Genomic DNA, 24,958 nt, shown 5'->3' with positions numbered 1-24,958 from the left:
TACCCCACAACTACTGACCGCTCCAATTACCAGGTAGCCGCAGCCAGAGCAGAGACAACGATGTATACTGTCCCCCCCATTTCCTACCCCTTGGCAGGGCTGTTAGGGTTTTGACTGTCACTGGGCTTCATTTAGGGGAGTGATAGATGATTGGCTGTTGTAGCGAACCCTGGTCAGCTTTGGGGTTCTTCAGGACAGGTGACTTTGTCACCCCTGGGCAGGCCTTTTGAGGTGGACCCTGTGACAGCTGCTGTAATCTCATGAAAACAAACCCCTTCTGGTTATTTGAAGCTGCTTCTCATGTGCTACGGGTATAAACTAGAAAACCTTTTTTTTTTTAATTTGTCTGCAGGAAAATAAAAAAGTAATTTAAAAAAGCGCAAAGTTAAAAACGTGTCAGCTCCCCCTTTGTGCTCTGTCTCCAGTGTTTGGTGGCCCCGGGCTGGGCACTGGGGGGGAGGGGGGGAGGGACTGTCTGGGGAGGGCCTACTGCTGACTGAGACCTCCCTGGGCTCAGAATAAGAGGCGGGCATCTGTCAGTAATAATCTGTACCCAGAGACACAACCCATCCTTATTCCACTCTTCTGTGGTAAACATGGAACGGGAAAGTGCTTCCAAATCCTTGAACTTAGTTTGGATCCTTGAGATACGGGATGGACCTTTTTAGTAGGAACTTATTTGTTCTTCCCATTTGACTGCTGGGGAAACTGAGGCCCATCAATGTCCATTAAATAGATTTCCTGACTTAAGGGCCACATGTAGAGGGCTTAGGACTCCTTCCAGGTCTTCCTATTGAACCCTGCTGGGAAGGGCTCACCGAGGGGAGAGGGAAATGTAAAGTAGGCTCAGGTCTTAATTACTGGCGACATTCGTTGATTCCGACCATTTCTTCTATAAAATAAAATTCTGTGAAAAGTATTTTACATTTCGGAGTTGTGGAAACCATATGAAAACTCAAAGGGTCATCATATAAATGCAGGAAGGTATTAGAATCTTTGGTCTTAAAGCTGAAGGAGCATGTCAGGCCAATTTATTTTGCATCGTATGGGGAAAGCTGCCCAGAAGAAATGAAATGCTGTGGGTCTGAGGTTTCATAGCAGAGCTGAAGGTGAAAGCTAAATCCTCTGGGTGCCGGTCCATCATCACATCCCAACTCCAGTCCAGTCCTCAGAACCAGCAGTGGCATGGCCAACCTTTTTAAGCCAGGCTACCTTGAAGGTGCAAAGATCAAGTTGTGTGATGATGGCCTTTTGACTACTGACTTGGTAGAAAGATGCTCAAAGCTGCTTCTACAAGTTGCCTCCTTTCCCTGCACTGAGTATGAGTGCTTTCCTTTTCTGAAAAGCAATAGGTATGGAAGACCCGGGCCATTTTGCCCTGTCTCAACCCCAGGGACATAGTGAGGGGAGCTGGTGGTTAGTGCTTCCCCTGCTCTCCTCCCCAACATACAGGATATGTAGGGATGAATACATTCAGGTCTAGGGAGTCATGATGCCTTTTAGATGTCAGGGTCAGGGACATTGGGAAACTGGGCTCTGGGGCGGAGCTCACCTCTGTGCCCCTTGGCATTCCTGTAGAGAAGGGCTGTTTTCCTGTTGTCTGGGGAATTTTAAGATGCATGGATACTGGAATCTGGACCTCAGCTTCCACCTTTCCCAGATTAAGTTGGATTAAATGATCTCTGAGCCCCCTCACAGCTCTAACCTGCAGATATGACATATAGATATGGCTACCCTGCCTAGTCCCCATATGGCAGGGACAGTGAGTGGTGTCACTTTAGCTATGCAACCTTGGCTGAGTCACTTCTCTGGCCCTCAGCTTTCTAAATGAGAGGGTTAGATTGGTGTCCAAGGTGCCTTCCTACAGTAAGTCCTATGGAATCCATGGACACCACCCACAACCCTTCTGGGCAGCTGGACAAAGCTGAGGGTCTCCAACCCCCTTACAGCAGTGCTGGGCCCACAGTAGGTGCTTAATAAATGTTTATTGATCGATCTGGCAGACCCCCTATCATTTGACAAGTATCTTACAGGGCATTTTGGAAGGAAGACTTCATTCACCAACCTTAAAAAGGGCTAGAAAATTAGAGTGATTTTGAAAGGGAGGAATTCCCACAGTATCAGGATAAAAGTTCCAAGTCTGCCCTTGAATTCTGGGGTCAGCTTTCTTCTAGACTCTTGACCAGTCCTGTCAACCCCAGGCTCTGGCTTGGATTGCTTTGTTTTCTGCTGAAGCCTAAGGCACATCCAGGGATAAACGTAGCCCAGGACTTGGCAGCTGCCAGCCCCAAGACCTCAGGAATCCATGGCAATTGTAATAATCCTATTCGCTGGTTGTTTTCCACAGCCCTTGTACCAACCCTATGGAAGTTGGGTACGAGAGCAAGGGTACTCTGGACAAAAACCTCTGAACCCTTTTTCAGAATGACCAAAGTGCATAGGCCTGCAAAGGAAATCGATTATGTTGAAATAAAGATGTGAACTGTCTTTCCCATGCAAGTTCATGGGCAGCCCAGGACTCCAGGTCAACCACTGGCCTGGAGCTTTTTTTGGACCCCATTTTAGTTTTGCTACCTCCCTGAAAGGCTGTGTGAGGCCTCTGGCCAGCTTGTAGCTTTCCAGTACAATACTGCGCCATGACCCCCGGTGCCCTCCATGTGATGGCTCTCCTCTCTTTGGAACATCAGCTTCCGGAGGGCAGATTGGTTTCCTTTGTGTCTCTGCTTCCCCAGCACACTTTGTAGTAAGCACTGTTTTTTCACACTCCCTAGGTGCAACAAGAACGCTATGAAGTCTGAGTAGAGGTCAGACGATCCACGGCTAAGATAAAATCTTCCCTGATGTGAGAATTCCTAGTCCTCCAAGGTCACACTCAAGGACCAAGAAAAAAGCCTGGTTTGGGGGGAGGGTGGAGAGCTTCCTTCCTGCGTCGTACCAGCAGGGGGCGCTCCAAGCACTGAGGAGAGCAGCTAGTGGCTGCCTGTGGTCACCAGGGGGGGCTGCCGTCCCCATGCAGTGAAATGAGACCCAGCAGGAAGGCAAGCTGGATCTGGGAGCCAGAAATGCTGTGTTTGAATTCTGTCTCCACCACTTACTTTAGGCAGTCACTTTACCTGGCCTCATCAGCTAAGTGTTGTCAATATTCTGCCTCCCTGGGCATCTAAATGTCCCCCCCACATCAGCGTGGTCATTCCCCTCGGCCCCCCTTCTCAGGCAGCTGGGCTCTGGGCCGGCCAGGCCCTTCTCCCACCCCCAAAGCAAGGCAGGGCTGGACAAAGTTAATAAATACACAATCCAGAATTTATTACAAACCAGGGGCTCCCCCGCTGTGCCCCATTGGGCACCCGGGCAATAAATAACCGGAGAGGGCACAGCTTCAGGGGATGGGGGAGGGGTGGAGTTAAAAACAAACTGTTAGCTGGGCTAACTCCAGCCCCACCTCACTTCCCTATGGCTCTTGGGATGGGGGCCAAGCAGCTTGCCTTGCTCCCCGGTACAGTACAATGGGCAGTGGGGCCAAGGCAGCCAAGGACTCCCCAGGAAAGGAGACGGCTCATAGGATCATTTATTTCAAGCCCTTAAAGACCCCAGTGCCTGTTTCCCCCCTCCCCATCCCCCAGAGGGGTGAGGGGAACTGGGGGGAGAAGCACCAATGAGAGGCACCTGAGGGGGAAGGAGGGGTCCATGGCAGGGGAGGGGGGACCTGCCCCGCTCCCCACATCCCTGCCCAGCTCAGCTCTCAGCTCAGGATCTTCTTGGGCAGCTCCACGGAAGCACGGATGAAGACGGCATCATCACGCACGTAGTTGCGCTTGCGGATGTCCTGGTGGGAGATGAACTTGGGGTAGCCAAAGCCCAGGGCGCTCTCATCTACGGAGCCCCTCCAGGTACCTGGCTTCTGGAAGTTCTTCCAGTGGGGGTCCGGATGGAAGGTCTCCGTGACATGCTGGGGTTTGGTGACTGTCGGGTCACTCTGGTCCAGCAGGGAGAAGGTGACCCGTCGAGCAAAGGGCCACTCCAGCAGGTTGTCAAAGGCTCCAGGCAGTACCCGGATGTACAGAGACAGATGGGTCCCCTCCCCACTGCCGTTGCCATTGAGGAAGGCTGACACCTGGAGCTTGTAGCCGTACTTGTGGGTGTAGAAGACTGGGCTGAAGCATTCATGGTTGGAGCGAGCCTTGGCTTCCTGAAGTCGGCGCCCATAGCCTCCAATCTTCCAGATTAAGACGCCATCACAGCCCACTGACAGCTCCTCTACGTCTCTCCGCAGCTCCTGCAGCTCCTGCCGCTGCCGGCTCACCAGGGCACACATCATGGCCAGGTGGGGCTTCACGCTGTCCTCCATGTGGCGGCCCATCGCCAGCTTGGGGCACTGTGGACATCAAGAAGGAGGGTAGGGTGCCTAGGTGGCCCAGGGCAGAGAGGGAGCCAGTCCTGCTCTGCTCTGCAGGCAGGGGAAGGTAGGAAAAGCCAGTCTTCTGGCCAGACACACAACACAGGGAGGACTTGGAAGAAGACAGGAGCCCAGGTTGGGGTGACTGGTGGAGTCCAATCCCCTCGGTCTGCAGATGAGGAAAGTGGGACCTGGCTCACACAGCTCCTGAGGAGCCCAACATCTGCCATGTTGGGGAAAGCTTTAGTCCCAAAGTTAAGAACACTTACCCGGTGTTTGCAGCCAGCATCTTTGAATGGGCACAGAACCGGGGCTGAACTGCAGTTTTCTTTCAGGTGGCTAGCCAAGTCCTCTCGAGGAATGCTCCCCATTCCACACTGGTTGGGACACGGTACAGGGTAGCGGGGGCACTGATGCTGGTGGTTCTGGGGTGGAGAGGGACAGAGCAGTGAGTGGCTTCTGGAATCCCAGTATTGGGGGGGTTGGATTTGGAATCAGCTCACCTGAGGTTCATACCTCAGCTCTGCCAGCTTGCCCCTTCCTGGGTTCCCAGACTAGCATCAAATGAATGGGTTGAACTAGATACCTTGAGAAGTCCCAACCAAATTTGGATGTGGGAGTGGCCTTGGAAGGGCTTATCTAGGATCCCCCTTGTCCTTACAGACAGGATAGAGAATGAGCCAAGGGTGAGGCAGCCAAGGTGGCATGTGAATCCAGGCTCTTCCCTTGGCTCCCTACCCCCTCGTCAATAGGGCTCAGGAAGGGAGCTAACATGGAGGACAGCTCACCTGGATTGTATCAAAGACAAACTCCTTGGTGCAATAGGCACAAGGCTGGGTCCGCTTGGGACACTCCGCTATCATGTGTTGCCCCAGCAGCCGCCGCATCATTCGGGCGCCACACTTGTTCTCACAGTACACGCTTTCTTGTGGGCAGACCCCCTCGTGGCTCTAAGGCCAAGGAGGAAAAGATGGAAAGCTGCCTGAGCTTAGGCTCCAGGATCCAGCCTGATCCTCCATGCCCAATCTCAGCCCCCAGAATCTTTATCCTTGACAACTCTAAAGCCCGAATCCCTGCTCCTAGAGGTTATTGGTCCATCACAAAGGCCCCCCACCCTTCCCCTTGGCCACACCTTATCCCAAGCCAATGTTTGTTGACCCACTGACCTTAATGCTACCCTGTCTCCCAGACCTCAGGCCATACACCTCCCACAGACTTCAATCCAGTTAGTCTCCTTTATCCCCTTTTCCCCCCACGATACCTCATAGGCTTCCCCTGTAAAGTCGATGCCACAGAAGTCACACTTGAGCCTCCTCTTGGGGCATTCGTGCTGAAGGTGGGTAGGCAAGTCCCTACGGCTCAGCTTGGCACTGCACCGGTTGGGGCAAGAGACCACGTTGTACCCGCAGGAGCTCAGATGGACCTAGGGAGGATGGGACAGTTGTGCTGGGCTCATTCCTTAGTGTTCTTCAGGCTGAGCCTGGGCATCTCCCCCCCACTTTTCCTGAGGACCTGGGGCTTACCCTTACCTGTAGGTGGCGTAAGGCTCCAGTCCAGCGGCAGCCCTCCTCACTGTGGATACAGCGGATAGCTAGACTAAACACCTGAACTTCCAGTTCTGGGTCTGGGTAGATCTGGGAAGGGAGGCAAAGGTTAAGGACTTCCAATGTCTGCAAGAGGAAGCCTGGGGAGGCCTAAAGCGTTGTCCTCACTTTGGCCCCTGGGACAAGTCATTCAACCTCTCTGGGCCTCAGTTCCCCTTCTGTTAAGTGTGGCCAAGCCTCCTTGTCCATGCTACCATTCTGATTCCTGTTTGGTTATTTTATGAATTTTAAGATTCTATGCTCTCCTCCCCCCACCATTCGAGGCCCCATGGACAGGCAGAGGTAGCCAGTCCTACTCAGCTGGGCTCCAGGACCCACCCACTCTGCTCTCCTTCTGGCTCCTCCTCCAGTCCCAAGGCCTGAGCCTGGAGAGGGGGGAGGGGTCCCTGCTCTGGGTCCAAGGCTGGCTCCAAGCCCAGCCCCTAGGACAGAGGGCGGGAAGGCAGCTTCCTGTGGGCACAGAGCGGTCTCTGTGAGTCTTGGAACACCCCCCTCCCCCAGGGCGTTGTGCCGAACACCCCCCAACCGCGCACACACAGGGCAAACACCAGTGACTCCAGTTTTAAAATTGTTGGGGGAAGGGGGAAAACAGGCCTCCTTTGTGGGGGCACACAGAGCCCCTTGCTCCAGAGTTAACATTGGCACCAAGCTACTGCCCTGACTGCCAACACCCCCTTCCCCACAACCAATTACCGAAATGAGGCTGGTGTTAGAGGAGGGAGGATGGGATGGTCATTAGGACACCCACTTGGCACCCTGCTCTCCCAGCCTCACCTTAGCATAGTCTAAAGGTAGCTGATCCTCAGGACACTTAAAAACTCCTTCACTGTAATAGGAAAAAACAATGGGGGAACAAGGTTAAGATAAGTCTGACCCTGCACCGCGCCCCCCCCCCCACTCCCCACCTCCCCCAAGCAAATGCCCTGGGCTACAGGTAAGCAAGGAGCTGCTACTTCACCCCCAGCTGGCTGGCCCTGTGGGGGTGGGGGGGTCCCTCTTAAGGCACTTTAAACCTTCCTCTGCCCCAGTCTCTCCTATCTCTGGGAAAAGAGATTATGGCCACGCCCCCCACCCCACCCCCTAGCCTGGCCTGACTGAGCCAGCCCCCCCAACCCCCCAAGCAGGGCTGGCCAGACCGGTTCCCAGACCTGTCTGAGGCAAGAAACAGACACATAAAGGGTGGGAAGCGGCAAAACCTCCAGGAGCAGCAGCCTGCTCCTCCAGTGTGGCACCCCCCCCATCAGCTGGAGACACCCCCCCCCCCCATGGAGGAGGGTGGAGAGGGCAAAGACAGCTGCATCAGGCAGCATTTGGCCCAAGTGTGGCAGCTGCTGCTAAATCATCTGCACCCCCATGGCAGCTGGGCTGGAGGATGTGAAGGGGCCTCCTATTACCGCCCCCCCCCAATCCTAACCCATCACCTACTTAGCCCTACAATTTCTAAGGGAGCAGGCTGAAAGTACGAGGCCTGCCTCACCAGGGTCCACTGCCTCACTGAGGCTCCCCAGCCCCACCACTCGCCCACACCTACAGCCATTGTGATGATAGGACAAAGGTCCTTCCTGGGAGCCCCACCCTTAGTGTCAGATCTCCCCAAAACCCAGGGGGTGGGGGTGGGGTTTGGGAAGTGGGAGGGGATCATGAGACAGCTATGTAGAGAATGGTTCTGGTCCTCCAGGGCTGAGACACAGGATTAACCCGGGGAGGTTCCCTCAGGCCTGAATCTGCCCTCTACCTTCTTTCAGTATCCCCTCCAAACCCTACCTTGCTGCACCAGCCTCTGTATCAGACCCACTTCCACTAATGGGCAACTCCAGCCAGGTAACAAAGTGTCACTGAAGACCCCTGGCCAGGGTACAGACCCATGTGAGCCAGCCCTTCCCACAGGTGCCCCAGGGGCATGGCATTCCTGACAGGTCTGAGTCAGGTAGGAGGAGTGGGCATGAGGCAGGCAGGGACAGGAGGAGCTCAAGGGGCCACGTGGCAGCCGGCAGCCTCCGGAGCACTGGCACCTTCATGGGCATGGTCAACCCTGAAGCCTAGGTGCACAGAAACTCTGCTGAGTTTTCCTGATCAAGCCCTTAGGTCCCCATGCATCCGGACTACTACATAGACACTAAGTATGCTTTGAGGGACTTTGACCATGCTTTCAAATGTTTTCTCTAGTTTACAAAGAATTTTCCTGGCAGTACCCCTAGAAGCTAGCTGCCAATAGGGTTCAGCAGCTCAGTGTTATTCAGTTATCCTCAATGCCAAGGGATGGTGCCAAGCCATCTGCCTACCTGTGTAGAGAGTGCCTAAGAACTGGCCTGTGCAATGAATGGACAGTCTGGGAGAAATAGCCCTGGAGGGAAGTGGGTCTCCGCTTGACTTCTTTCAAGAATGTGCTGAGTTAGGAATTTTCAAAAGAAGGGGGAAGGGATTGGGTCAGCTCCCCTCCCCCCATTATGAGCAAAGACTCCACCTTGGAGAGCATTAAAGCCCTGGTCAGAGCCTGGGGTGGGGAAGGAAGGCAGTGTTAGACATTCTCAGAAGCCCAAAGTGGGAACCCCTCCCCAAGGGAATATATTCCCTTTCTCCCTCTCTAGAAGGAAGGGCCTTAGGAGGCTGGGCTGGGGGCAGGGGAGAAGCAGCTGCAGCCGAACGGTCTCCTTCATCAGCCCAGACCAGGGAGCCAGCCAGGGAAAAAGGCTTGGGGGGTGGAGGGGGAAGGGAAGGAGGGGGGGTCTGTTCCTATAGGGAACTAGAGTCCAGAAAGAGTCTCCTTCTGGGGAAAGAGCCCTGCCCCCCTCAAGCCTGGAGGGAGAAAGGCAGGATGAGTAGAAGGGGTGGGAAGGAGGGTTGGGGGCCTAGAGAGAGGAAGAGGGGATTTCCGGGTGGGGGAGGTGGGGATTGAGGCCTGGAGGCAGAGAGGGGGAGGGGGAGGCAGTTGGACTTGGCAGCCCATTCCTCTTCCCAGCTTCCCCCAAGACAAGATCTGGAGTGGGGGGAGGGTCGTAGGGGACTCACTAACTTCCCAATCCCGGTGGGACCAGCTGTCAAGAAAGGGGGAGGGAGGGAACATCTGGAAACCAAGGAGGCAATAACCCAGATGTGTAGGCAGCAGGCGTGAGGAGTCCAGTATATTGGAGAAAGAAGTCTAAAAGTCTGATGAGAGGAAAGGAGGACAAAAGACACGTCTGGAACTTCCGTTCAACTCAATCCGAGGGGCAGAAGGCCAGGAAAAGGAAAAGTCGAGGGCCCAGGTTGGAGTCCTCTCACCTACCGACCCAGTGGCCCCCGATTCTTGGCAGTATAGGCTCTCCCACCCCCACTCCTGGCAAACTGGGTGAGCAAGTCGTGGCCCTCGACCTCTTCTTCCCCAGCTTGGACTTCGAGTCCCAACTTGGAATTCCTCCAGGAAAGGGGAGGGCAAAGACAGCCAGAGAGATTCCTGCCTCCTCTCCCTTTCTCGGGCCTCCTCAGGCTTTTCAGTGACACTTTTCTGATTCAGTTTCAATTCAAAACTGAATTTTTGAACAGTTTTAACTTGGAGGCAGGGTGGTATAAAAGATAAAAGAGCGGACCTCAGAGTAAAAAAAAACAAAACATGGGCCTGGGTTCAAATTCAGCTTCGCTGGTGACCTCTCAGTACCCCCCCCAAGGCAACTCTCTATGGCTCTATAAGTAGCAAAGCAGGTGCCAACCTGCTCAGCTGGAAGGAATTTCCTCACTGGAGTCCCCTACAACAATGAATCACAGGTCTAGTATAAGGGGAAAAAAAGTACAGGCTGCTCTGTGTCCCAAGCTGCCTCACTGAGATATGGCAGAAGGTGGGAAGAGCTGTCTAAAAGAGAAGCATTTCCATTTTGACACATAAGTTACCTTCCTCTGATAGAAAAGAGTCCTGAAAAGAACAGGAAGGAGGCTGGAGGTTTGGGAGTGAGAGAGAGACATCAGAGGAGGAGGGGAAGCCAGAGTCAGAACGTGGAGGGCTTGGGAAAGGCTTCCATGCCCAGGAGATCTCTGCTGGTCTTAAGGGGGAATCAACTCCAGGGAAGAATGAAGATGATGCAGAGGCTGGGGCAAGGGTGGGGGTGGGATCCTGGAATCTAGGAAAGGGAGACAGGGCAAAGCTGACATCATTCCCTGTCCAGGATACAAATCTCTAGAATCAGCCCAACAGAAAGGTCCATGAGAGGACAGGGAAGGAGGAAAAGGAGAGAAAGGGGTAGAGAGGGAAAAGGAGGGAGAGAAATCTCACACTGGAAATAACCCCAGAGAGCCCCAAGACCAAAGATCTTGGGTGTCTGCTGGGCTCACTGAGGCAAACTGTCTGCCTCTGCCACCCCATTTCTAGAGCTCAATGCCCCCTCTGTAGACTGCCTTCCCTTTGTGCCCTGGGGTTGGCACTAGCTTGGGGGAGAGTTGTATTAGAGTGGAACAGATGGTCAGGCAGGCAGGGAGACAGAGATACACTGTCCAAGATAGAAGCTAACTGTGTATCCTAGCAAGGCAACTTCCTGCCCTTTACCTTTCTTTGCCCTCTGTGTGGGAGGCTGTGGAGGAAGCTAGCTTTTGGAAGTGGAAGAAAATAACAGGGACAAAAGGGGGTGGAGAAAATGCTGGGGATCCTGCGTGAGTGTGTGTGTACATGTGTGTATGGAGGGTTGGGAGCTGGTTTGCTTCAATCACCCTCGGAGTAGTACTGGAAAACCATGGCTTGCCCCTCAAACCAGGGAGACCCGGGTTCCAGTCTCACATCTGACCAACGCAGACAAATCACTTGACCTCTTCAGTGCCTGACAGCTTTCTAAGACTGGCATCGGGAGATCGACTTCCCCACATCAAGCAAATCACAGACTGGGGTCCCTGTCCTTAGTGTGAAGGGTACCGTGGGGGAGACAAAGATGGGTACTTTTGGGTAGTGGATTCCTAGGCAGAAGCTTGTGATTCCCCTATCCCCCATAATGGGACCCCAATGCCAGGCATCAGACTAACACCAGTCTAATGTTAATTCTGATTTCCTTCCACAGCTGTCGACCATCCTTAAGTGACCCAGGGGCCAGGTATGGGCTAAGAGACTCGGTCAGCCTCGCTTCTTACAGCACTCCCTACATCCAAGCCCTCCTTTCCGACGACCCTTATCTAGCTCCTTTATACCCCCGGTGGGCAGTGTAGACTCTATTACGTGGGGAGGGCTGGGAATTGAGAGACCTCACCGTCTGTCCCAGAGGAATCAAGAGACACACCGTCAGCACCCAGGAGCAAGTTTGCATAGACTGTTAGAGGACCTTTCAAGAGTCCTTTGGGGCTCCCGCCTAGAAAGGGGCAGGGGGTTTCCCTAGAGCAGGTGGGACCTAGGTTGGCAGTCGGGGGAGGGGGGACCGGGGCCGGGGGGTGGTGGTGGTGGAGAATCTTTCTTTCTCAGCTGGGTGTCTGGGGAGAGTCCAGGAGGAAGAGAAAGTAAGGTAGGGAAGGAAGAGGGAAAGGACACGGGAGAAAAGGGGTGGGGGGGGTCCCCATTGTGCTGACGTCACAGCCGACCCTCTTGGCATCACGGCGCATTGTTGGGTGGCTCCAGTGGGGTCCCGGGCCGAGGGAGGGGATGACCTCTGGACGGAGCGGGTTCGGGGATGGGCTCAGGGATAAGACAAAGGGCCACGGAGCTCGCTCCCCGGCCCGGGCCGCCCCACCCTCAGCCCCACCTGCCCTTTGTTACTCGGGTCCCTCCTCACCCGGGGCTCGGGACGCTCCCTCTAGCCCGAACCCTTTGTTCGAGTCCGAGCCCCGGGGGTGCAGAAAAAAAGGGAGCGGGGGCGCTCGGCCCGGTAGGGTTACACCCCCGGCCTGGCCCGCCCAGGCCGAAGACCCGCAGCGCTCTCCCCGGGCCCTCCAGGGGAGACCGGTTTGAACCCATTCCCACCCTTCCCGGGGGGTTCCCCCCCAGGAGGGATCCACGCACCTGAGAAACTCTTGCAGGCAGGTGTCGCAAAAGCGGTGGCCGCAGGTCGAGACCTGCACGGGCTCCCGCATGGCCTTCCCGCACAGCGGACACAGCAGCCGCCGCTTGGGCTTCTCCAGGAACTTGTAGTCGAAGCCGGGCATGGTGGGCGGCCGGGCAGCCGGGGTGCGGGCCGGCCCCGGCGCCCGCAGCCAGCCGGCTTCCCAGCGAGGCGCGGCGCGGCCGGCCCACTAGTGACTGCAGCCCGGGCGGCCGCCGCTCCGGGGCCATGATCTGGCCCCTCCCGCACGGGCGGGGCGGGGGCGGGGCGGGGGCGGAGCCCGGACCGGTCCTAGCGCCGGCCATCCGGAGGCCCCCCACCCCTTCGCCGCCCGGGGCCCCGAGCCCGCCCAGCCTGGTCCCGGTACCCCGACCACCCCCTCTCTCCGCCCGGGGCCCCGAGCCCGCCCAGCCTGGTCCCGGTACCCCGACCACCCCCTCTCTCCGCCCGGGGCCCCGAGCCCGCCCAGCTGCTCTGCATCTCCCTGGTCCCGGTACCCCGGTCACCCCCTCTCTCCGCCCGGGGCCCCGAGCCCGCCCAGCCTAGTCCCGGTACCCCGGTCACCCCCTCTCTCCGCCCGGGGCCCCCAGCCCGCCCAGCCTAGTCCCGGTACCCTGACCTTCACCCCGCTAGTGCCCAGCTTCCCATTCATTCCTCTCTTTCTCGTTCCGAGGCTACTTCTCTCGGCCGGTCAGGGCCCTGGGACCAGCCCTTTGCCCACCCCCACCCCCCACATGAGGGCCGGTTTCCCATTCCCTCCAGGCCCGCTCCTTCCCTCCCTTCAGACCTTCCTCCACACCCACCCCCTACGTTAAGGGGAGGCCGGGCTGGAGGCCGAGGATTCTCAGAGAATGAATCACGCCCCCCTGGCTCCCTCAGCTACCTCCGGAAGTGGGGGAAGGGCAGCTACTCCCCACCCTTGGGAGCGGTTTGGGGAGCCCTCCCTCGCTGACCGCAGAGAGAGGGCTGCTTGGGCCCCACAGCCCCAGGTGCGAATCGCCCGGCTGGACTGCCCAGGACGCTAGACCTTGGGTCTGAACCCGAACTTGCATTTTTTTTCCCAGAAGCTAAGGGCAGGGGGTGGGGGTGGCTCGGGGACAGAGACCGGGGGTGGGTTAGAGTACTGTCTGCAGGGGGAGGCAGTATGCAAACCAGCCGGTTATTTTGGAAGCCCTAGTCTCCAGGGACCGAGGGGGGTGGGAATGAAATGAGAGGCCAGGCTTTTGCCCCAGCTCCCCTCGAACCCACGTGGCAGGCCCCAGGGGTCCAAGTGTGCCAAGCAGCATGGCAACCCGAGGCCACAGGGATGTGGTGAGCCAGTGGGGAGCTGGACCCAGGGCCCAGGCCAGCGAGAGGAAGGCACCCAGAGGAGGAAGGGAGAAGAGACTGGGCCTGGGCACAGCGCCAGAGGAAACCTCAGCCCTGGGGCACCTGGCTGCACCCACATTCCTCCTCTGGCTGCCCAGCAACCAAGGTCCCCCCCGGCTTATCCGTGCCCTTGGGTGCCTGTCCGCTACACCCCCACCCTCGATACACCCACTCCTTTGTCATTAACTCAGAGGTAAACAACCCGATCGATCTTTGGCTTCCTTTTATTAGCCACACTCCTCAGCCCTGTGGACCGCCCCCCCCCCCCCCCACAACACACACAACCACACATCCACATGCCCCTCTCCCTGAAGGGAGCCATGCAATGACATTTCAGGGCACCCACCCCTCTGGCATCCAGGGCTGCCCTAGGAGGCCTCTCTTTCCGGGCACTCAGAGGAAATGCCCCTTCCGACAGAAAATGGAGCTCTGTCAGGAAGGCCTTCCCAGGGCTTGTGTCCAGGCCGGAAAGGGAGCAGAGAGATGGAGGGGATTGCTAGAAGCAATAAGGTCCAATAAGGTGGAAAAATGGCTGCTTCCTCCCTCCCACTTTATCATTCTCCCTGTAGATCTTTCCACCTCTGCCCTTACCCTGGTACCCACACACTGCCCCTTCCCCCAAGAATCTGGGGCTGTGCAAACTCTGATACCTGCTGGCCCTGCCAGTGTGGAGGTGGCAGCTGCCCTTCTGGGCATGCCCCCTTCTCTAGTCCATAGAGACAAGCCCACACTTGCCTACACTGTCTTGGACCCATGAAACCCCATTGTGGAGTCTCAATGCTGGCACCATGGAGAAATTAACTCACTCCCTTCTCTGGGATTTGGGGAAGTGGTCTTAGGGAAATATAAAAAACACATGCCCTATATGCCTGTGCCCTGGAGGCCTGGCATGGAGAGTGCCTGGCAGTGGGTACCTGCTCCTTCCCTGACAGCCAAATTTATTTGCAAAAGCTTTCAGGGGACCAAAACCAGGCTTTAATGCTGATAGGGCATGCTATAGGCCTGGCATCGGGAGAAAGAGGGCAGACTACACCTGGCATGAAAGTGTTTGCTGGAGAAGCTGGGGGAATGAGACTGGCATTTCCAATCTTGTGGAAGGCCTGTGCCCTAGGCATTACAGGGGACCTAGGGTACAGGGTGTGCCAGACTCCCCTATGTCTAGAGATGCCTTTGATGTATCACTGTTAAGTCACACCAGCATCTTAAATGCAATGTCCTAAATGACCCAAGGGACACTACCCATATTGAAGTCAGAAAGCCAGCTAGTACCCATCCAATACAGCTGGGGGTGGCAGAGGGGAGAAGAGTGAGGTATCTGTTCCCTGTTGGGGCGGAAATCCAGCTTGAGAACCTCAAGGAGGTATGGATTCCTCTGTGGCAGCTGGAAAACAGAGTGAAGAAACCAATTCAGCCCTTGGGGAGATGGCAGTGCTATCTACCTTCCCTAGGCAGACTTCAAGCAGTCCAAAAATAGTCTTTATAGGGGGAAGAGAGAGGAATATCAGGGAAAGGAGGGTGGTGTGGGAGTTAAGAGAAGGGTATTTAAGCTCCCAAGTCTCCCGTGAGGGCTCACCATCCCCCACCACAGTTTCCTGTCATCTGTCTTCATCTCTTTCTGGCTGAGACAGGTGCTTTGGGGGGGGTTTGCCCACAAGACAGCTGGGGGAAGGGGACTCACTGCCAGCCACCTTGCCAAAGGGTCCATTCTCTAGCCTAGAAAGTGGCAGAGACCCCCTTGGTGATGTCCATAGGATGCCCCATGCTGCTGTGACTTGAGACATCAATGAGACCCTCCCAGGACTCTGGGAATCCTGAAGCTAGGCATGATAAGGTAAAAGGCCTACATTCAGAAGCTGAGTATTTCCAGTGCCCACTCTGACCTGGGCAGGAAGATATGGGAAAGGAAAGCAGGCCAGAGAGCTGATGAACTGACTCACAGCGAATGGCTAGCAAGGTGTTCCCATGACAGCAGGACACAGAGGTCACTGAATAGGGATGAGTCTCGTCCAGCTGCACAGGCCGAGGAAGCCCGGCGTCCTCATCCTTACGCCCCAGGCGGCCACGGGCTCCTTTGCCCCAAGTGTACACCTCTCCTTCTGCCAGTGAGAACCCAGAGCAGGAAATGGCTCCATCCCCACTGGGGCACCCCCGGGGCCCAACCCTTACCAAGGCCCACACTGGTCCAGAAAACCCTCATCTTTACGGTGCCCCTTTTTTCCCACTGACAGATGAGGACACTCAGACTTGGCAGAGACAAGCTTCAGACCCCACACTTGCACCCGGGGCAGTCCTGCCTCCAGGGTGTTTTCTAGCTCTGGTCAAGCTGTGGTCCTCACGTTGACATCTTCCTGGGGACTGTGCTAATAACATGCCAGGTTTTGTGAGGTCACAGACCAGCCAGAAGGCAGGCTATGAGGCCGAGTCCAGCCCCCTCATTTTACAGATGAGAAAACTGAGGCCTGGTGGAGGGGCCTCCCTGGGAGGGGAAGTGGTACTTTGAGGCTACCCAGGGAGTTGGCAGAGGCAGGATCCAAGCTCCCTGATCTCTCCACTGTTAGACTGACTCTCTGGCTACCCATTGGTATCACTTATGCATCTGGCACTGCTCAGAAAACCAGTGATGTCCATGTCACTGGCTCCTCACCTGCACCAATGGCCACAGTAAAAGCATCCCCACAAGCCACCATCACCACCTTGATCCCCTGGAGTCCTGCCACTAGGCAGGTGGCTCGGCTGCCCCGGCAGGCATTGGTGCCCAGTTGCCCATGCTGGTTGCTGCCAAATGTGTAGCATTGCCCTGAGGCTGAGGGAGAAATTAAGGGTGAGCCACAGGGCCTCCAAGGAGAGAGCAAGCCCCGCCTAACTCCAATCTGCCACTCACCTGTTACAGCAGCAGAGTGGGCAGTGCCCACATCAACACTCACTAGAGGCTCTGAGTCGAGGGGTACAGAGCCCAGGGGCATAAAGCTCAGGGCTTCTTCCACCAGGTCGTGAGGGCCAGGTTCCTCCCCAGGGGACACTCGGTCCAAGCCTAGCTTGTTAAACCTGCAGGGAAGATAGAAGAACCCTATATGGAAGGAGGCACAGAGGTCAGAGGTGGTCTAGAACAGGAGATGGTCCTCTCCTGATCTGTCACATCAGGAACTGGAACACACGGGTCAAAAGAGGTGGTCTAGAATGGGAAACGGTCCTCCCCTGATCTGTCACATCAGGAACTGGGACCCAGGGGCCAAATGAAATGCAGGGAACTACGGTCAGGCCAGGAGAGCATCACTAAGAGGGCAGGGCAGGTGGATAAGCCCACTACAAGACCATGGCAGGTAGATGGTAATGGGACTGAGGGAGCTTGAGGGCCTGGGCTGGTGTCAGCCTTTCCTCACCTGTTACTCCCACAGGCCAGGGCCCGGCCAGGCACCGTAAGTATCATTGAAGAGTCAATGCCGCACACAACCCACTGGGTTTCCTGCTCAGGGGGCACAGGCACCTGCTGCGGGGAGCTATGAGACTCCCTGGTGCCCAGCCCCAGTCGGCCTGCCAGGCAAGGGGAAGAAAGGATGAGTCCTGGGGAACAAGGGAACAGACCTGGCCAGGGAGGCAAGCTGGGGGAAGGGGGGTGGGGTGTAGAATGAATTCCAGCTGAGGGATCACAGCTGGATGAGTACTGAGATCTCTATTTCACAGATGGAGAAACTGAGGCCTGGAGGGAGAGGTCCCACAGACCTGGACAGAGGTGTGGGCTCTTCTATCTACCCTCAATCCACCTTTGAATATCCTTCCCGCTGGAGCAAGAATGGGGCCTCCAACCATCCACAGTACATAGGACAGGAGAGGCAGCAGCATTAGAGGCATGGGAGTGTTACAGGTCCTGGGGTGTTAGGGGCCTGTTAGTACAGGGGCCGGCCCTCACCGCCATCCCCTCGGCCCCAGGCAAACAGCTCCCGTTCAGTGGACAGGGCCAAGACGTGGGATGCGCCACAGGCCACCTGCATCATCTCATAGCCTAGTAGGGCCTCCACAATCGTAGGCTGGAAGGTGAAAATATAGGCATACGGGACCCTGAGGCTTTCAGGGCCAGTGCTGGGCAGGCTGTCCCTCCTTCCCCTGGAGCCCAGCTATAGCCAAGAGACTGAGAAAAGCCCAGCCCCTCTGAATCCCCACCCTAGGCTAGAAACCACTTAGGGCTGCCTGCCTCTTTAAATCTCTCCTTCCCACCCTGCCAGGATTCGACCAGGTGCAGGTGTGGCCCCCATGGGGGTGAGGGGGGTGGCTTCTGGGGATTCCCCTCCACCTCCCCCCAGAAGGGCTCTTTGATGTTTCTTTCCCCACACACACACACCTGGCTGAGGTCTGTGAAGCTGCCGTGACCCAGGCAGCCGTTACTGCCACTGCCGAAGGTCATGATGATGCCTCGGTCTGAGGGAGGGCACAAGCAGGATGTGGATGGTGGATCAATGGGACATGATATGGCTGGAGCGTTGTGTGTGGGGCAGGAAGAGGGGATGGGGGGATGGAAGGGCATGGGGAGAATAGCCAGGGCCTGCCTTTGTGGAGAGTTCACCCCAGTGAGGCTCCCACCTCAGTAGAGGGCCTGCAGCCCACATGCATCCTGGAGCCCTCGATACACCCGCCCAAACCTCATGGTGCCCTTTGCCCCTGGTACCGGTGAGACAGGCAGTAAAGAGGTCCCCACAGGCCACATGCTTGATAGTCACTCCCGACTGGCCCTCCAGAAAGCGAGAGACAAATTGAGGCTGGTGTTGCTCCAAGGCTCCTGGCAGCAGGATGCCCCCACCAACGCCCATGGGAGGTGCCTGCATTGGGATAGAACTGGTGCTGAGCTGGGGGCCAAGGCACCAGCCCCGACACCCCCAGAGCCCGCTCCTCTTGTTCACCTCCCACATGATGAGGCGCCCAGACCGAGTGACACCAGCCTTCTGGGTGCGCCCAGCTGAGACCTGGACCACCTCAGTGTTGAGCATAGGCAGTCTCGTGGGGATGCTAAGCCCACCACCCCAGGTGTAGACTGAAGACAGGGGAGGTGGGATGGCCGGCCGGGGCAGCCCATGGGGCACACCTGTAGGGAGAGAGTACAGGGACTGACTGAAGGAGGTGCCATGAGAACAGTTGGGCCGGGGATTCCTCCATGATGTCTGACCAGCTAGTGATGGGGAGGGAGCAAGAAGGGACATCTCTTGTCCAGATGACCATGACCATGTTTTGGTTGGCATCTCAGGAAGTCACTGATCTGCTCAAAAACGTGCTGGGGCTCCCTACTGCCAGGTAAACAAGGTCTGTGTTCTTGGAACTGCCATTCAAGGCTCTCCACAACTTGCAGGTGGGAGGCATGCTCTTGCCTTTTTTCCTTCTACTCTTCCTCAAGTTTCAGTCAAACTGGCCCTTTGCCCAATGTAAGTCTCAGCTCAGCTCTGGTTTTGGATCACTCAGGGCCCATGCCTATTAATGCCCTTTTCCTGGTATTGTTTACAAAACCTAACCTGTCCTACAAGGGTGTGTTATCCAGGTGCTCCCCCCACCCATCAAGGTGGCTCTGCCTCCCCCAACATCCAGTCTCTGTTCCTGACCTAGGACCTCTTCCCCTCCTCACACCCTCTTCTTTTCTTGGCTTTCCTCTAGATTCTCAGGGGGAGGCCTTTCCCTAGGTGCACACCCCCTCCCCCAACACCCTCTTGATCAGATGATGTCCATCCTGCAGGAGCCACCTGCAGACAGCATCCCAGACAGTTTAGTGACTGACATTTCTCCAAGCACAGTACTTTCCCTCTCCCTCTTGTCCCGGACATTTCACTGGCAGCTCTCTGAGGTCAGGGCTGGTGGTCTCCTTCCCTCTAGGGCTCCAGTGGCCTTTAGTAAATGTGTCATTGAACTAAACCAAGGTCAGGATTGAGATAGGCAAAGGGGCTCCTGGCAGGACCCCAAAATGGACTTACCACGGGATCGGGGGCCACCTGCTCTACTGCCTACTCGGCCACTCGGGATCGTAGGCACACTGCCCAAGGGCTTCTCTACCCTGCAGGATGGATGCATAGATGTTGGCTCAGAGGTCACTTGGTCCCTAGTACCTCCAGCTCACCTACTCCAAGCAGCAAATACATGCACACAGAGGAAGGGGGAAGTATGGCCAAGCATGAAGGCTGAGCCAGGACCAATGCTGCCCCACTAGACTGCTGTGTGACCTCTAGTCAGTCACAGAACTTCTCTGGGGTTAACTGTAAAATGAGGGGGTTTGACACAGAGGTAAGCTGGTGCAGCAGGATCAGAGGGCCTGGGTTCAGATCCTGCCTTCTGAGATCTCTTTCCCCCAGAGCTATGATTGGGTGACAATGTGCCTCTCCCCAGCTCTGTGTGTCTCACTAGCCCTGGGCCCATTTCTGTTCTGGATTCCATGCCCAACCCCCAGCCCCTCAGTACCCACTTGCCCTCCTCCAGTTTTTTCTAAGGTATCTTTCCCTTCCCGTCCACTCCCTTGTGCCCACCCCACTGGCCTCTTCATCCTGACACTGCCCACATCGGTGTAGAGATTGAGCAGCGCCCGGACACAGAGGGGCTGGGCCATGATGTGGCTCAATGGGGGGCGCTGGGAGGGCTCCAGGCTCAGCAGGCTCAGTACCAACTGGCGGAGTTCAATGCTGTATCGATCCGAGATGGGCGCGAAGGTGCCACTCATGATCTTCAGCACCAGGGCTGGGAGATTCTGTGCAAGCAAAGCCAAGGCCACTCAGAAACCTCATGGGCAGCAGGCCAGGCCAGGCCGGGGAGAAAAAAAGAGCCAGTCCTTGCACAGACACAGGCCCAGTCCCTGGGAAGTTACCAGGCTGATGAGAGAAAGAAGACAGACATGGATCCCAGTGAAGAAGAAGAGACAGGAACAAAACTAGCAGCAGTCATGCCTTCAAGAAGAAGCTGGGATGAGAACCAGGAGGGGTTAATCAAGGGAGGCTATCTGGAAAAAAGGAGAGAGATGAGGCTTGGTAGAGAGGTGTTAGGGTCACAGAGGAGAAATTTTAGATGTCAGAGAAGCTGAGTCAGGGGGTCACCAAGGGGAACAAGGGAGTTGAAAAAGTGGCCCCCAGGTCTTACCGCAGCCTCAAAGGCCCTCTTGAGGCTGGCCAGCTCATAGAGGACACAACCCAGGGCCCAGATGTCACTTTTCTGGTTATAGGGCTTGCCCTCACACAGCTCTGGAGAGATATAACAGGGGGTACCCACCACCTGCAGAGAAAATGGTGAGGCTTAACAAGGATTCAGCTGAAAGAGCTTGGGACCAGTGTGACCCCAGCTCGGCCCCTCATCCTGCAGCCTGGGCCAAGTAACTTCCCTCTCTCAGTCTCAGTAAGATGGGATATTGAATTAGAAGATCTCAAAGGTCCCCTTTGGCTTTCAAGCTATAATCCCACTCTCCTATGAACATCATAGACCTGGAAGTCTCTAACGAGGAAGAGATAGACCCAGTGGCTTGGAAAAAGCCCCCTCCTCCCATTTCTCCATCTTCCCTCTGTCTGGTCACAGTATGGATGTCCACAGGGGCTGAAGATGGGACCTGAGAGCTGGCAGACCCCAGAGACCACCAAGTCCCACCAGTCTCCTCATTTTAGAGAAGAGGAAACGAAAGCTATACATTCAGTTACAGAACAGAGCCAAGACTAAGAACCCAGGGGAAGGGTAGGCCCTGAGCCCTGTCCTGGAGCCCCGGCCTGCTGCCCCCAGGCCCACTTACAGTGTAGGCCTTGCTCTTGCTGCTCAGAATCTTGGAGATGCCAAAGTCACCAATCTTAACAATCATCCGATGTTTGTCCAGGAGAATGTTCTGGGTCTTGAGGTCTCGGTGGAGGATAAGGTGGGTGTGCACATGGTGCAGGGCCAGCAGGATCTGAACAAAGAAGTGTAGGATGGTCTCCTCGTCCAGGAGGGAGTTACAACGCTTCTGGATGTACTCGGCCAACGTGCCCCCTGTGGGCAGAGAAGGGCATGAGGCCATCCCCTGGTGCGCCTGCATCCTAGAGCCCCTGAATGGCACACAGCCTCACCTTCTCCCTGGGCCAGGGAGAAGTCACAGAATGTCCCTGCTAGGAGGAGGGACCTTAGGGACCTTAGTGACTGACCCTTCCCCTGACAAAGGAGGAAACCGAGGCCTCAAAGGGAAAGGATTTTCCCAACACCACCAAAGCAAGGACAGAAGCAGAGCTCGGCCTCCCATCTGGGGCTCTTTCCAAGCCCGGGCAGGGCACCCCCAAAAGAGCCCAACGTGGGCAGGGCCCCAACCTGGGGCATACTCCATGGCGATCATGAGAGCCTTATCCTCCAAGAAGTTCTCGTAGTACTCGATCACGTTGGGGTGGTTCAGCAGCTTGAGCACCTGGCACTCATTCTGGGCAGCCAGCCGCTCGTCCTTGGTCATCTGCTCCACCGGGATCTGCTTGATGATCACCAGTTTCTGGTCGGCCTTCCGAAGGCACAGGTGCACAATCCTGAAAAGCCCAGGGGTACAGGGCTTGGCATACAGTAGATGCTTAATGAAGGCTGACTGACTGATTAAAAGGAAGACTTAGAGGCAGGGTGCCAGGAGAGCAGGAGACGAAGGAGCATCTACAGCAGGGGTGGGGGGAACCAGCTGCTTCGAGGCCCCATGTGGCCCTCTAGGTCCTCAAATGTGGCCTTTTGACTGAGTCCAAGTTTTGCAGAACAAATCCTTTAATGAAGAAGACTTGTTCTATGAAGTCTGGTTCCAAAGGGCTGCACTTAAGGACCTAGAAAGCCACACGAGGCCTCGAGGTCGCACCCACTCGTACTCTTGTCCTCATCTAGAACCACTCATCCCATTTTACAGATAAGGAAACTGAGGCTTCCCCCCCCAAAAAAAGTTAGGGTGACATCAAAACTGAGAGCAGGGTCATCTAGACCACCCAATCCATTTAAGGGCCCCAGAGACTTAGTGACGACTAGTGATCACATAGCAAGTTAGTGCCAGAGGTGGGGGTGGAACCCAAGCCCTTGAGTCCACTCCAGGTGCCATAGCCCAGGTGCCAAAGGGGAAGGGTAGCTGGAGCTGGGAATGGGGCTGTGAGAAAGGCGTGGCCAGAATGAGGGCGTGGACCAAAGAGGTCTATTTGTCGGGGGCGGGGCTCCAGGGCCCGCCCGGTTGTGGGTGGGAACCAGGGGGCGGAAGTGGGGGCGGGACTTCCGAGAGTTGGAGAGGAGCCCATGGGGGCCAGGCTGGCGCTGCCAGGCCCGGTGGATCCGAGCTGGGTGTGTTTGTTCTTTCCTCCTCGATTGTGTCCTACCGCCCTCGCTCTCTCCCCCTCACCCGCCCACGGCCCGTGCCCTGCCTCACCCGAAGGCGCCTCTCCCCACCACCCGGATCCGCTCGTACTTCTCCATGGCATGGCAGCGCTTCCGGGAGCCGCTACGGCTGCCGCGGGGGGGAAAAAAGACTCTTAACCACGCATGCGCCGACTCCTCCGCCGGTCCGCGTGCGCCCCGCTCCCGGCTGGGGAAGGGCGCTGCTCCTGGCCGGGGGCCGCCCCCATCCCGAATCGCCTTCACTCCCTCCCTTCTCCTCTACACCCGCCCCTCCCCCCCAGGCACTTGGAGGTGATATTGGCTGAACTGATCCTCCCCTTTTAGGTCGAGAAACTGAGACCCAGAGAGCTGGAGTGAGCTGACAAGTGTTGGAGCAGAGGCTCTCCGCGCAGCCTGGCAGGCTCCCTGCCACGCATGCCTGGCATCGCCTGCGGAGGCTCCCCGTGCAGTCCGGGATCACACCTGGCCCCCTTGCCCCCTTTCCAGCCCTGGAGTGGAGCTGCGCATTCGCCGGCCCTGCTCTCCCCGTCTGGGGGTCCTCCCCTCCCCCGGGTCTTGGGGTCCTCCCGCATCTCCCCCTCCTTTCCAGTGTCAGCCAGAGTCCCACCTTCTGCCTTTGAAAAGCCTTTCCCAGTCAGTCCTCCTTGGACGCTGTTCTCCCCTTGTTGATGCCGGTGTTTGCGCATCCTCTCCTCCCTTAGAATATAAGCTGCTTGAGGTCAACGACTCTTCCTTTGTTTTATCCTCAGTCCTTAGCACAGAACCTGGCACATAGGAAGCCATTAAGAAATGCTTGCCAAGTGTCTGTTCTTTCATTTCCCCCACCCAGGATCCCTCCCTTCCAACGCTCTCCCAGCTCAGAAACCCCCACTCCCTTCTCCACCTTCTCCCCATCCTGGTGTAGTGAAACCTCCAGCCCTTAGCGGCCGTGTTACCACGCATTACCTCTTTTTCTCATAAATGTGAATTCTAAGGACCAGTACCTTTTAGTTCAATGGGAGATTAATAAGCAGCAAACTTTAAAACACACACAAATATACTGTTTGTTAAGTTGTTTTCAATCTTGCCTGACTTCATGACGTCATTTGGAGTTTTCTTGGCAAAGATACTGGAGTGGTTTGCAATTTTCTTCTCTAGGTCATTTTACAGATGAGAAAACTGAGGCAAACAGGGTGAAATGACTTGCCCAAGGTCACTTAGTGTCTGAGGCCGGATTTAAACTCAGGAAGCTGAGTCTTCCTGACTCCAGGCCTGGTGCTCTATCCACTGCCCCACCTAGCTTCCCTTTATATATACATGCATGTCAATTATTATTCTATCCCAGGCACAGTTGTAGAAACTGGACTGTGGTTTCCTGATTACTCCCTCTAGAGTCTTAAAGGAAGCCAGAGAGGTGGAGATGAGGAGGGAGAACATTCCAGCCATGAAGTACAGCCAGAAAAAATGCCCATAGGGTCATTGTAGAGAAGAGTAGGTGGAGGAGGGGAGGAGGTGTAAAGAAGACTGAACTGGAGAGGGGATAACGTTGAATTCCAAACGCAGCATTCTGTATTTGATCCTGGAGGCAACTGGTAGATGGGAAAGTTTCTTGGGGTGGGGGGGACATAGTCTGACCAGTGCTTTAGAAAAATCACTTTAGTGAATGAGGAATGGTTGGAGTGGGGAGAGACTTGAGACCTGCAGACCCACCAACAGATGTACAATGATCAGGGTCTGCACTACAGTGGCAGCAGTGACAGAAGAGAAATCGAGGAGTGTTTGGGAGATGGTACAAAGGTGGAATCAACAGACCTTGGCACCATCTTGGATATGGAGGGGAGAGAATGAAGAGTCCAGGATGACTGCTAAGTTGAGAGCCCAAGGGACTAAGAGGATGGTGTTGCCCTCTGGTTGGTTGTTGTCCTTTGTTCTTGAAGAGGACCAAAATGACAGCACCATGATAAAGTAAAGTTTCAATGTGTTGGACTGTGACTGATCAGACTAACATGAGCTCACAATGCTCTCCCACAGGTTGGACATAGATAGTCCATATGAATATTTGGGGTAGATACTCCAAATTTGCGTATCCTACGTTTACTTTGTGCTGTCTCAATTCTGCTTTGCTCCTAGGGCACAGTACCCTTTCTGATGTGGGCACCCCATCCTGAGTGGTCCTGGGCCTCCCATGTTGCACAGTCAAATCCAAAGTTCTTGAGAATGTCCTTGTATCGCTTCTTCTGACCAAAATGAGATCACCTGCCCCAGGTGAGTTCTCCATAAAATAGTCTTTTTGGCAAGCATACATCTTGCAT

The 24,958-nt window shown here is 55.9% G+C and overlaps 2 protein-coding genes and 2 long non-coding RNA genes across 7 annotated transcripts; 2 read left to right on the top strand and 2 right to left on the bottom strand.

Moving 5' to 3' along the window:
- Nucleotides 1-3,278: 3,278 nt before the first annotated feature.
- TRAF4 (TNF receptor associated factor 4) lies at nt 3,279-12,178 on the bottom strand. The gene is made up of 7 exons (XM_072639791.1): nt 11,942-12,178; nt 6,772-6,823; nt 5,923-6,027; nt 5,655-5,816; nt 5,182-5,343; nt 4,663-4,818; nt 3,279-4,372 (listed from the first exon to the last, which is right to left on the bottom strand). The coding sequence occupies exons 1-7, from the start codon at nt 12,082-12,084 to the stop codon at nt 3,740-3,742; spliced, it is 1,413 nt and encodes a 470-aa protein (XP_072495892.1). The 5' UTR covers nt 12,085-12,178; the 3' UTR covers nt 3,279-3,739.
- LOC140524926 (uncharacterized) lies at nt 9,159-11,489 on the top strand. Its single transcript, XR_011973877.1, has 3 exons — nt 9,159-9,242; nt 11,013-11,045; nt 11,408-11,489. It is a non-coding gene; the product is annotated as an uncharacterized lncRNA (long non-coding RNA).
- Nucleotides 12,179-13,555: 1,377 nt separating the features above from the next.
- Nucleotides 13,556-23,609, bottom strand: NEK8 (NIMA related kinase 8). Of its 4 annotated transcripts, none has more exons than XM_072639783.1 (16): nt 23,275-23,609; nt 22,699-22,776; nt 21,630-21,835; nt 21,085-21,317; nt 20,448-20,579; nt 19,844-20,061; nt 19,298-19,377; nt 18,242-18,423; nt 18,010-18,160; nt 17,686-17,762; nt 17,257-17,374; nt 16,730-16,880; nt 16,231-16,394; nt 15,994-16,152; nt 15,287-15,445; nt 13,556-14,730 (listed from the first exon to the last, which is right to left on the bottom strand). In XM_072639783.1, the coding sequence occupies exons 1-16, from the start codon at nt 23,607-23,609 to the stop codon at nt 14,702-14,704; spliced, it is 2,472 nt and encodes an 823-aa protein (XP_072495884.1). In that variant the 3' UTR covers nt 13,556-14,701. The 4 variants fall into 4 exon arrangements, with proteins under 4 accessions (XP_072495884.1, XP_072495885.1, XP_072495887.1 ...); XM_072639784.1 differs by having other exon boundaries at nt 19,853-20,061; XM_072639786.1 differs by lacking the exon at nt 15,994-16,152.
- On the top strand, nt 22,501-23,728 carry LOC140524924 (uncharacterized). Its single transcript, XR_011973876.1, has 2 exons — nt 22,501-22,613; nt 22,992-23,728. It is a non-coding gene; the product is annotated as an uncharacterized lncRNA (long non-coding RNA).
- The last annotated feature ends 1,230 nt before the right edge of the window (nt 23,729-24,958 follow it).

The sequence above is a fragment of the Notamacropus eugenii genome, chromosome 2 (assembly GCF_028372415.1).
Source record: "Notamacropus eugenii isolate mMacEug1 chromosome 2, mMacEug1.pri_v2, whole genome shotgun sequence".
NCBI classification, from domain to species: domain Eukaryota; kingdom Metazoa; phylum Chordata; class Mammalia; order Diprotodontia; family Macropodidae; genus Notamacropus; species Notamacropus eugenii.
The sequence above is the reverse complement of the archived record's forward strand: the minus strand, read 5'-3'. Positions and strand labels throughout refer to the sequence as shown.